This window comes from Drosophila pseudoobscura, chromosome X, assembly GCF_009870125.1.
Source record: "Drosophila pseudoobscura strain MV-25-SWS-2005 chromosome X, UCI_Dpse_MV25, whole genome shotgun sequence".
Lineage (NCBI taxonomy): Eukaryota > Metazoa > Arthropoda > Insecta > Diptera > Drosophilidae > Drosophila > Drosophila pseudoobscura.
In genome coordinates this window covers 47,730,083-47,743,315 of record NC_046683.1, presented here as the reverse complement: position 1 = coordinate 47,743,315, position 13,233 = coordinate 47,730,083, and the positions used below count along the sequence as shown (strand labels likewise).

The following is a 13,233-nucleotide window of genomic DNA, read 5'->3' as shown; positions in this document are numbered from 1 at the left end:
ATTTAACTGCATTATTAGTTGAATCTGTAGCATAAATTTCAATATCGATGTTGGTGGGCGAACCCATGCCGCATGCCTCATGCCCCCATGCCCCATGCCCCATGGCCCGTGGGGGCGGCAACCTAAATGAATTTTAATGCCCTTTAAAGCGACTTTCATATGCCGTGGCGGGGGAGGAGGGGGGCGGGGGCTTCAGGTGTTCTGCCTGTTGTCGGAAACCCTACTAGTGACAGATACTTTCTACGTGTGCGCGTGTGTGTGAGCGCGTGTGTGTGTGTGTGTATCTGGCAGATACTTTTCAGAGTGCACTGTTGCATAAAAGCCGAGAATGGAAAAGCTCTCGTTCAACGTGGCCCCACCGCAACTATGTAAGCTAATGCCACCCGAAAAACTACAAAATATAACCGCACCATGGGCAGGGGGGGGCCACAGTGGGGTCAGAGGGGGCAGAGGGGTCAGAGGGGGTACCCACAAATACTTTTGATGCTGCAACACAGGCAGTGGGGCAACGAGAATCCTGCTGCAGCAAAATGGGAACACGAAACAGGAGCATATCCCCCTGCCCCCTGCTCCACCCCCTGGCCCTCCCCCCTCCTGCTCTTCCAATTAGTTGCATAGATAACGGTGCATCCGTACAGATCGTATCGGATGGGATCGGTTCGTTTCGTTTCGGTCAGTTACAAGTGCAATTAGCTAATTAATGACTAGACCCAAGCTCCACCCCCTCCCTCCTCAGACAGCAGAGTCCTTGGCGTACGAATCGGAGAGCCAGAGTCCATCCACGGATTGACAATCGTTGACGAGGGGGGGGGGAGGGGCGGAGCACCACGCTGATTTCGGGGAGGGCGAACGGAGGTGTGGATCCTGTATTGAGGGAGTCCTCTGCTGCCTGCCATAATGAATCTTCCCTGCCCATTATACCGTATCGTATCCAATGGGAGACTTGAATTGCATCAGACTCTAAGCCCCTGCACCCCCATCCATATCCATTTACACGCTTCCACCCCACCCCTAGACATTTCCTTTAAGAAATGCTCATCCCCCGCCCCCCAGCCCCTTGCCCCTGCGCCGTCTGTGCCCCTGCCTCTCGTGCGGTCAATCACATGACGTTGGCGCCCCCCATCCCCCACCCACCACTGGCTGGCCCCACATGCTCCCCCATGTAAAATAATCTGCTCTGTTCTGTTCCGTTCTGTGTTGTCGTTTGTTGTCGCCTCAGAGGCACTAAGTATCTGCCAGATACATTTTGCTTGGCTACAGATTTACGCCTTGGAGCCAACCCCCTTCCTCCCCCCCTCCCCACCGCCCCCCATTCGTACACTAATTACAAATTGCAGCATGTAGCAGCAGTGGCAGCGGCAGTGGCGGCAGCAGTTGCTGCCTCATCCGTATCTTCCTCTCTGTTGTGCCTCCTTTCTCCTCACCTTTGGTGCAACGAATTCTCGCGTCTCATAAATTAAGTAGGCCACCCATAGACACCCATGGCACCCGTGCAGACGCCGCCCGACTCCACCTTGCCACAGCACAGCGGGCGGGGGTCCAAGACGGAGGCGCATCTTTATTAACGCCGACGTCAACGGGGCGAAACATTACAAATGTTGCTACCAAGTACAGGCACAGATACAGGCACAGACACAGATACAGATACAGATAGAAATGCAGCATAGATACTCCTGTATCTGTAGCTGTGGCAGATACTACACCTGTCTTGAGACATCGTCATCGTCTGCTTGAAGAAATCTTATTAACAGCAAAAAGAGGAGGAAAGAGGATGCGGGGAGGAGAGGAGGGGCCCAAAGCTGCTGCAGTAGCGGAAAGGCACCGTTGCAAGTCGCATAAATTACACACCCCACCCCCTGGTGGTGCCACCACCCCCTTTTCGCACTCCGCAGGGGGCATTCGCCTTTTTAGCACCAAAAGCATAACGATGATTATGCCAAAGCATGAAATGCGATTTGCCGTGTGGCATCATCATTATCATCTTCGTGAGGGGGCCCATGGAGCTCGAGGCTCGAGGCATGCGGCATGAGGCATGCGGCATGAGGCATCTAGCATCAAAGGCGGCTCTTAATTTCTTAAACAAGATTTCTTCTCGAAGGCACACAAAAAACGCAACAAGAAACGAAGAAAACGAAGAAACAAAGAAATGAAGAAAATAAGAAAACAGTTGGGCAAATATCTGTATAAATAGGTGAAGTATAATGCAAAAAGAATTGATGGATGGATGGAAAAGAACTGGGGGGAAAACAAAAACCATTTGCGAACAAAATAAGATAGAATTTTAATGGCATGGATGGGATGGATGGCACGGATAATGATGAGGCGGAGAAGACACTTTTCAAGAAATCAATTTGTAGAAAAGGCTGCCCATAATACCAGTAAAACGCCAGATAAAAGATGCACCGATTGTTGGAAATAAAGGAAAACCAAACAAGAGATTCTTTCGAGGAAATACATCTGAAGGAATCAAAGGGCTAACCCAACCTTGTATTCTTTCCTCAGGGACCAAGACCATCTTTATAAGGTGGAAGATTTATGGAAGATTCTCCCATGGACGCCGAAATACCCCAATACTGCTTTCGTATTCGTTCGAACTGGAAAACTTTCAAGCTCCTTGGCCCATTTTTTTGGCAATTGGGCAGACATTACCCCTCTGTCTCTGATCTGATCCTCATCTGATTCTTTCTGAACGTTAAGAGATCATCCTCCTCCTCTCTCAGTACTCTCGAAACTCTCTCTCTCTCAGACAAGAACAGAAATACTCGTGGAATGGGCAAATGACAAGAGTAACGGACAGCACACACTAACGGTGACTGAAGCAGGAACAGGCCAGAGAAAAAGAGACCCAAGAAGGTAATCTACTGAGGATAATGTCGCGGTAGATTTAGGCAAAGAAACCAAATTACACTGAGAACAATTTCATATACACAAAAATTAAAAATACCATAAAAAAGAGAAAAATCTCGTATAAAAGAGTCGTATTATTTTATTTATTTATTTTTTATTGATTATTATCTTTTTATTTATTCTTTTTTTATTTATGTTTTTTATTTATTATTTCTCCACACTATTTTTCATTTATTCAACATTTAGTTTTATTATTTATTATTTTATTTTATTAAACTAAAAATCATCAAAAAATCATTTTTTTTTTTAGTTGTATTTGTTTATTTTTAATCACAAAAATAATTATTACGCATAATTTTTATCAGCAAAGATTATGCGTAAAAATTAAAATTTAATTTGTATTGTGGAATTTTTTGAAATAAGTGAAATTTTATTACATAGTTCGTGTGCAACAAAAATTTCGCAGACCCCCCATAAAAGTGGAATTATAAACATGAATTCAGATGAAACACTGGACTCACATTAAACTCATTATAAAGCTCCTAAATAATGGGCTGTGGGTGAGGGTGGGGGTGGGAAAGGTGGAGGGGGGGAGTGCAAACTTTCTGCTGACACTATGAGCACACACACACACACACACACACACACAGGCAGACAGAGGGAGACGGGAATAGAGAAAAGCGGGAATTTTAGTGTCGAAAAAAGGCGATAGAGAGGGAGGGAGGGCGAGAGAGGGAAAACGACTGCCGGAGAATGGCAGAGAATGTAAAATGCACAATAAAGTATAAGGATTAAGGATTCAGGATTATGCCAGAAGCAACACACACACACAGACACAGACAGACAGACACACCGACACGGAAAACAGATAGAAAGAAGGTAAAGGGTTGGGGGGGCTCGGGGGTTCGGGGCTGGGGAGTGAATGAGACAATGCAACAAACAATGACACAAGAGTGACAAAAAAACAAAACAAAAAAATGTTGGCTCAGGTTTTCTTTTTTTTTTTGTTTTTTTTTTCTGTGGCAGCCAGCAGCATCCTTTATCATTGCATGCCCCACGAGATGATGACATGTGTTTTGTCAAAGAGAAGGACAAAACGATGATGTGACACGGCCAGAAACACACACACACACACATAGACCGTGTACTATTTGGATAGTTGGCTGTGGGGTGGAGGCAGGGGTGGGGTGGGGAGGGGGCTGCCAGGAGAAGTGACATTTAATTAGAGTGTCCCAAAACTGATGACTGGGTCAGAAAACATAATCAAAAGCAGCACTAGCACAGATAGAGATACACAGATACACATCTGGTAAAGGAGAGAGCATTTCCATTTCCATTTCCATATCCATTTCCATTTCCGAGCTTATCAAATCATAATGGCCTTTTTCTGACAGCCATTTTCCATTTCTGTGTATAATTCACTCTGGCCATTATTTATTTATTAATCCCATAGTTTAGTTTTAGTTATTAAATGGAATACCATCTCGTATCCCCCCTCCCCCCCACACACACACACACACACGCACGCACACACGTATGCAAATCCACTCCATAAGCCAAAGTAATTGGAAATTAAATTGGGGGATTTCCCTGCAACTATTTCCAAGGCCCTTAAGGGGTTCTTCCCCAACAATTTCGTGTGTGTGTGTGTGCGTGTGTGTGTGACACAATCAAACGGAAATCAAGACGAAGTTTTCCCCGACACACACGCACCTATAGCGCCCCCTCTTCGCCGCCCCCCGTCCCGGTGAGGCCCCAATAATTGCTTTATCATGGAAGACAGGAATATCATTTTACCATTCAATAGAGTGGTGGGGGCAGCGGGGGGAGCGGGAGAAAAGATGCTATAACGAGAACTACAATACAAGAGGAAATATTGGGTATTTGTTGTTGGGTCTCTCTGCCGCATGCCGCATGCCCCACACGGGCATTGTTGTGGCATCGAGTCGTTTTAATGGGCCATCATATTAAGGGATTCCACTGGCCAATTCTCATCTGCTGCTGGAGCTTTTGTTTGTGTATCGATTGTTGTGCCCCCGCCCCCGACCCCGCCTGGCTATTGGCTATTGGCCATTTGCCATGCGCTGACATGTGCGTTTAATTGCGTTTCACTTATTTGACACAAATTAATGTGGCGCTCCAGGCGCGCCTCCCTGGCCTGCCCGCAAAAGTAGGCTACGATTTCGGGCTGCGTCTCGCATAAAAAGGGCACGGGCCGGGGCCAGCGCATCATAAATCAAAAATATGATGACCCAAGGAGCTGGAGAAGGCCCGGAAATGCCTTCAAGTGCAGTCAAGGGACTGGCCCGGGAAGCCGGAACCCGGAGGCCGGCCACGGCTAACCCTTGACCGAAAGTTTCGCCGTGCGAGTGTTTTATGTTATTAATATTAATATTTGTGGCCAGAACCCATAGAGGCCGACGTGTACGTGTGTGTGTACACATAATTATGCAATTTAATGAGTTTTCTCTCTCTCTCTGTCGCTCCCTTTGCTGTCACAGGATATCCCTCTGGACAGCAGCTGGCTTCTGGCTGCTGGCTGCTGCACATGTGCATAATTTATTTTGAAAAATTAGCCCTGTTTTTAAAGTAATTTCTGATATGGGGATACGTGGATCCCTGACGGAGGCAGGGGCCAGGGGACAGGAACCAGGTGGAAGGAGCCAGAAACACTGTTACGAAAATGTTTGCTGACGACAATGAACGGGGCAGGGGGAGGGGCAGGGGAGGCTGGGCTGGGCTGGAGGAGAACAATGATGATGATGATGATGAAGGTGCGGGTGTGGGTGCGGTTGACTTTGCCACAACTTGACACACGAGTGGCAAGAGGAGAGTGGAGGAGTGGAGGATTGGAGCCTCCTGTCTCCTGTCTCCTGTCTTCTGTCTCCTGTCTCCAGTCTCCTGCTGTTGATGTTGATGTTTGCTCTTGAAGGGGGAGGAGGACCATAAATGGAAGGAAAACTCATCCCGAGGAAATTGACGTACCATAAAGAAGACAGCGCCCCCTGACTGTGTTTTTCTTTCAACGCATGACAGAATTTTTAAGGCCAGAAAAGGTGTCCCCGACTCTGCCCCATGTGGCCGTGTGTGTGTGTCACGTACAGCATTTAGCATTTATTGTCTCTTGGAGAAAAAGAAATTCAATTGAAAAAGTTGTCCCCAAAAGGTGTGCCGCCACACAGAGGGGTGCGGGTGGGGGTGGTTGTGGGGCTCCACTCGTAGACAAAAGCCGGGCAACGGCTTCTGGAGATTCGAGAAGTAGTGCAAAAAGTAGGCAACAGTTTTATATTTTTGATTAAAACATAACTCCTGAGCTCCCCTCCCCCATGCCACCCCTCCCCCTCTGGCACTCCACTGAAGATCGCAGGGAATATTTGATTGAAATTCGAGATGGAAATGTGTCCAAAATGGCAAAGGAATGGAAGCTTTGCCAGCTCTGGTGGAGTCACGAAAAGGGGGGGACCAAAGAGGACTGCAAAGGGGGGAGTCGAAGATGAATGGAACATCGTCTGATGGTGAATCTTTTGTGATTTGTGGCTTTGTTTTTGTCATCGTTTTGTCGTGTGGCAGGAAATTGGAGAGACTGAGGGACGGGACTCACGCACGACATCGTCTCCGATGGCAAAACTGAAGGAAAATTAGAAAGCAAACTGGTTTAACCCCCCCCAGATCCCCCCTAGATCCCAGACATTGGCATTTATATGTCGGAGTTAATTAAAAGAAAACTAGTTATGCCACTGCTGTGCCGCTGCTCTTTTCCTTCTCTTCGTTCGTCCATAGAAAAGTCATTAAAAAGTAAAGGAGTCGACAGTCGACAGTCGAGAGACGACAGTGCGTATGATTGATAATGAGTTGAGAGTTGAAATGAAATTCAATGAAATGAAATGATAGCTGACATCCTTTCCGACACAAAAGACACGCAGACAGAGAGACGGCAGAGGGACGGCAGAGGGACGGCAGAGATTTTCCATTGTTTCCCTTTTTTTTTTGTGTCTGGAAAATGCACCAAAAGAATGCAGTTTTCTTGTAACGGAAGCTCTTATTCCATTGCCCTCTCGGACACTTATTCTCCGAGTCTCGGCGCCTCCGCCTTCATTGTGCCACCGAAGAAGCTGTCATTGTTGTGCCTCTCCTCCTGCCTTGCGGCATGTGATTGTGTGCAACCTTTTGCGGGCTATCGCAGCGGGTGTCACCGACAGGGCAGGGCAGGACAGGGCAGGACTCCGGGCTTTCACTGGCCTCCCATTGTCCCGTACCTGTAGAGCAATTTACATATTGCCAGCGAGGACACCGAGAGGTGGCATTTGTAATTTCTAATTTCTGCTATCTCCGATGCGGGCATATGGCCAGTTGATTGACCCCTGACCCGCCCGCCTCGAACGGATATCGGATGGAAATCAAAGATCTTAATCGGCATTAAAAATGTACATTTCTTGGGACTTTAAAGGGTCTTCTTTTGGCCCCTTCGAAGGCTGCCCCAGCATGCGTTGGTGAATTTCGACCAAAGTCCTTGATATAGTGTCCCTTTTTGGGCCCAGTGAAAACTTGCTGGAAAACTTACACCGCAAAACTATGAAAATATTCCCTTTTATGGCCTCGTCTACCAGCAGCAATTTGCATTTATAAATATCATAGTCTGTCCGGCGAGGGAGAGGGAGTTCCAAGTGCCTTAATCACCTTTTACCGGCAGAAGGACTCGGCTTTCTGGACAGAACTTCTGGTGGGGAAATTCAAATTGGTCCGAACAATGTCGGGACGCTTTTTTGTGGCTCTGCGGTGCTCTGTGGTGCTCTGTGGCCAGTGTCCTGCCAAATGTTAAGTGCAGCAGATATACCCAAAATTATGCGCATTTTGTTTAGCTCCAGACTCGGCGACTCGGCCACGAATATTTCAACTGCTCTCCATCTCGCCATCTTTTTGCGCCCCAGTTGGGCCCTCGAGACACCGTTACATGGGGAATTAGTGTGCATAATTTCTTAAAAAAAAAATAAATAAAATAAACTCCACAGCAACGGCGACGGGGAGGGAGAGGGAAAGCTTTTGGCAGTCATTGCGTTGGTCTGGTCTCTGCGCAAATATTTTTGGTGTCCCCCGGGAATGATTTTTTCCTGCTGTATGTACATACATACATTCGTACATACATACATCAAGTTATGCTGGGAATTTGTACGCTCGAAAATGGGGGAGGGGGGGGGGGGGATGGAGAGGGAAACACGGAGGCAGTAAGATGTTTGTGTGCTCTCTATGGGTGTCTGTGTGGCTGTGTGTGTGTGCTGTACCAAATTGCACATGAAGTGATTTCAAGCGTAAGAAATGCCTCACAACAGCAACAAAAACAGCGCCCAGAGTACATCAATATTACATGTAAATACACACATGTACATATATACACACACACATATATATATATATATATATACATGAGTGTATACAAGTGTACGTAAGTACATCTGCGTCGCAGCATCGCGTTTGGAATATGCACAAAAACTTGGCGCAGTTTCAACAGCAAAAAAATATTCTGAGAAAAAAAAATGGAAGATGAAATGAAAGAATTTCATATCAAAATTACAAGCAGGCACAGGACAACAGGGGGGGCACGAGCAGGGGGAAATGGATGATGAACGAAACACGAAGTACTACACGCGGGGTTTTTGTCGGGGTCACCTTTTGCTTGGGGTTGCCCTTTGACTGGGTTGAGTTTATATCTTTGCAGGAATTGCATCTGGTTGGGATTTCTGGCAGTTTTGCAGTGGAAATGTCGTAGTTTTAGGTGTGCTCTGGTCCTTGGTGTGCCCTGGTCGGGGTCACCTTTTGCTTGGGCTTGCCCTTTGACTGCGTTGACTTTTACCTTTTTGCAGGAACTGCATCTGGTTGGGATCTCTTGCAGTTTTGCAGTTGAAATTTCGCAGCTTGAGATGTGCTCTGGTTCTCGGTGTGCCCTGGTCGGGGTCACCTTTTGGGTTGAGATCTCCCTTTGAGATATCTCTTCTAGTTGGGTCTGGCTCTTGTCGGGCGGGGGGGGTCACCTTCTGTTTAAGTATGGGCTTTGCTTCCCCCCCACCCCCCTTCTTGTTGCACAAGTGCCGGATGTGTCCGCTGCAAGGCAAAAACTTGATTAAATGTGTGCCCGAAAATAGTTTTGGCTAATTTCATGATTTATGTGTGTGTGTGTGGTGGGGGGGGGGCAATCTCTTGAGTGCAAAATGAACATTTCAAAATGAATATTTACAATGATTTATCGGCGACTAATTTGATGTTGTTTTTGTTCTATTTACAGGAACGGCATGCAGCTAAGCGACAGTATTTTTGCTCAACACTAAAATAAATATATAAACAAGATACAGAAGGGATACCCAGCACTTTTCACTACAGAGATACAGATACAAATCTTAGCCGTGATTATTTGTTGCATTTTTTTGGACACACGGAGGAAACGAGATAGCGAGCTTAAGCCAGAAACAACAACAACAACAAAAGAACAACAACAACAACAAGAAGAAAACGTAGTACGACTAGCAAAAGACACCACCAATTTCTAATTTTGAACTAAAGATAAAGTTAAAGATACAGATACAGATACAGATACATAAAGATAATACCACAAGAAAGTAGCCAAAATCTCTATATGTTTAGTATATATATTGATCATCGTATATGAACAGTATATAGCATAAAGTTATACATATATTTACAACAACAAAGCAACAGCAGCAACAACAACAACCCCAAGGCCCCATCTCTAGAAAAGAGAGAAAAAGTGCTTAGAGAGAGAGAGCGAGAGAGACCGCAGGTCCGATAATCAGATACATATTTTAATCCCAGACGAGACACAGAAAAGGCTTCAAGATAGATACCATGGAGGACAATAACACAAGCAGCAGTGCGGGCGGTACGTCCATCAAACACGAGGACCCATCGGTGACACTCACAATAAGGCTGATTATGCAAGGAAAGGTAAGACCGAAACTGGATATACTTAGAGCCAGATTAAGATTACTTTACTTTTCGATTAAGTTGGAATCCCTGAAAGTAGAGGAATGAGTGGAATATACTCCTTGTGGCATTCCCCTTCTCTCCTCTCTCCCTTCCGACTGGCGTATGCCTATTAAAATATGAACGCTTTTGTGCACACCATTGGGCTCTGTGTCACATCTTAAATATTTATGGGCCTCGTTTTTCCCCTCATTTTTCGTATTTTTTGGAGCAGAAATCAATAAGTGGGAAAGGCCACCTCCGTCCACCTCCCCCCCGCCCCGGGAGGGCCGTGAGCATACCTGGCAGCCGCAGAGAAACAGAAAGAGAGAGAGAGAGGGAGGGAGGGGGAGGGGTAGGGAGAGCAAACAATGGCACAAAAATATATACTTACAAATTACGGCGTGCATTATTTTGTATGCAAATTTAAATTAAATACGCGCCACGTCACGCATTATGGCATTGCATTTAAAAGAAATTAAAAGTGGAAGAGGCAGAGGCAGAAAGAGACCCAGAGAAATATGAAGTATAATATATACCATATATACCATATAGGGGAAGCCCTGAAATATATTCAAATAAAATCAAATATTTCATGCTGATATTTGAATAAAATATACCCATTTCTGTTTCGATTTAAACCGAAAACTATTTTCGAATGCCGTTTTTCTCCCAGTGTAACATGGGTACTCATATAAAGGCCATAAAAAAGCAAACGGGAGACGAAGTAAGGCATCGGCTATTAAACAATCGTTACGGCTCCCCCAGATATGAGTAATAAAACAACAACAACAACAGCAACAGCAACAAAATAAAATGCATCAATGTACAAAATTGTTGGCATGACAACAAAAGTATTGCACAAAAAAAGAATAACATGCAACAAAATATATACATATATATACATATATTTATAATAATAAATATTTTATTGAAAAAGACAAAAAAAAACGGAGGCCTGCGGCCCACAACGGGTTAAACCAGCCGCAAAAACACTGAATATTAAAAATTAAATATTAATATGTTTGACCGTTCGTTTAAATTAACCACAAATAGGGGCCACTAGCGCATTCTATATAGTGTATGTATGTGCGTGTGTTTGTGTGTGTGTGTGTGCAGTTCAATCAAGTGAAATCTTGTTGTTTTTCAGGTCAGGAATCACGAATCGAACACGAAACACCAACAATGACTGAAATCTCTCGAAATTGATTCAATTTCCAAACCAAAGCAAACCAAAGCAACCATCCTCCCACATGCAAATGTTGTTGTTTTTGTTAATTCTGATACAGATTTGTGGTTCAGGCCTACCATCCCGAGAGTGGTTTGACCTTTTTATGTATAAACAAACCAGATTGCAGAATCTGTTTGTAATCGGAGGATTATTGTAGGCAGAATAAAGAAAACTACGATATTGCACACACACACATACAAAATATATCAAACCACCGCCCTGGGTTCGGCTCTTGCATTTTTGTTGTTGTAAGTCGGCTAGAGGGGCAGTGCCATTGCCAGTGCCAGTGCCGTCGTCGGAATTGCCTTATCTCCCTCGTGATCTTCGTTTCACTTCGTCTTAAGCTTTGCTACTCTCACGCAAGCAATGCTCTCTCTTGCATTTGCTGCTCTCACGCAAGACATGCTCTCTCGCATTAGCAACCATCCCATTGCTATCTCTTTCTCTCCTTCTGCCTCTCGCAGCAATTCCTTTCAGGCTTCCTCCCATCGCTCTTCGGTTGCGGAGAACAACAACATCAATGCGTTGCCCTCGACTAAGACGAATCCAGGCTCTATCTCTCTCGCTCCCAGGCCCTCGCTTGAGACGGCCGGCGGACGAAATTACACTGAGAATAATCTAAGGGCAGACTTTAAACTCTCCAAAGAAATAAAGAGACTTTCGAATGAGATAAACCACATTATATTTGTGATATTCAAAGCCAAACATTACACATTTCCACTCTCACTCTCTCTTAAACGATGAAAGCCATCAATTGAATTTAAAACGTATTTGAAACAGGCCCTAGGGCCGGGGGAGTGGCCTATACCCCTTGGGGATGTCACCTGCTCGGCTGTGGGTATAGTATTACTAATAATAATGATATCTCCGGCCGGCTGGCTGGTTAATGTATCGTTTTCCGATTAAACTGAAGCTACTGCTGCTCGGGCGGTGGGCGGGGACACTGATTCATAGACACGAAAGCATTCAAGCTAAAAGCTGGGCTAAACAAAAGCCACCACAAAGCGGAGGGGGGGGGACAAAAACCGACACTAAATAGCTGCTTATTTATTTAATAACAGTCAACAGCCATTAAAAACTATTATTCAGCAGCAACAAAAACAATACTGAAAAAAGCTGTCACGCAAATTCAAAGCGGATCGCGTCGAGACGAGACGAGTCGAGACGAGCGATGGAGACCCCTGCCACTTGAGATGTGTACATTAGAGAGAGAGAGAGAGAGGGAAAGAGAGGTGAAGCGAAGAGGAGGCGCTGGCTCTGGCTCTGGCTCTGGGCACGTGCTGGAGCTGTCATTTATCTTTTTAGCCTTATTCTCCATTTACCGCTAAAGCCGAAAGCCGAAAAGCCGAAAAGCTGAAATGCTGTAAAGCCGATTCCCAGCCAGATTTCGATGTGCCCAGGCAGTCGGCAGGCATCGATTTAATTATACATTTTCTGGCTTGATTTTTATTTTTATTTTTATGCGGCGTCTAAAAGAGGCGACAGGTGCAGCAGCACAAGATAAGGCGACAGACCAGTGCATCTATCGCATCCAAAGCGGGTAGGCTATGGAAGGGGGGGAGGGTGGGGAGGGGGGGTTTTCGTTGAACACTTTACATGATGTGTAGCCAAAAATTGGCAAAAAGGCAGAGAAATATGCCCCCCAGACGCGACAATTTATGGCGAAAATAGAAGCCAGACAGCCCAGTGGGCCAAAACAGTGCGAGTTGACAAAGAAAAAGCCAACATCTGAAATCAGATTAGAAGAGGGGGCAGGGGGAGGGGCAGGGGCAGGCGAGAGCTGTACCTGGTAAATCCCTCTCTACTGTATTTGACCGATCGTAGAGACCCCCAACCCCATGAATAATTGCGCACAAGAAATAAACTAAATATACATATACATATGTATATACATATGTATATATGTATGTATGTACGAGTATGTATTAATGAACATTTTGTAAATATTCCCTGCACATTTTCTCCCGAGATTTTCTTCATTTCTGATTTTGATTTTTCTTTCTTGTGCCTTGAGTGGTGCTCAAGGATTCGGGCAATAAATTCTCTCCCCTTCATTTTTTTGATCGATAGTTATAGATTAGCATGATTTATGCGGCCTTTTTCGAACGGGCACCCCCCCGCCGCGCCGCGCCGTTTGTGCGGCGTCTCGTATTTGAGATGTGAATAAATTTGAGGCGCAATGC

At 45.5% G+C, this 13,233-nt stretch overlaps 1 protein-coding gene across 21 annotated transcripts in view; it reads left to right on the top strand.

The window, feature by feature from the left end:
* Nucleotides 1-13,233, top strand: part of mub (poly(rC)-binding protein mub) — a 52,642-nt gene that overhangs the window by 20,462 nt on the left and 18,947 nt on the right. For all 21 annotated transcript variants that reach the window (XM_033384276.1, XM_033384275.1, XM_033384281.1 and 18 more), the window contains one exon: nucleotides 9,125-9,801. In XM_033384276.1, the coding sequence (XP_033240167.1) occupies nucleotides 9,703-9,801 (99 nt within the window). In that variant the 5' untranslated portion in view covers nucleotides 9,125-9,702. The remainder of the gene's footprint in view (nucleotides 1-9,124; nucleotides 9,802-13,233) is intronic.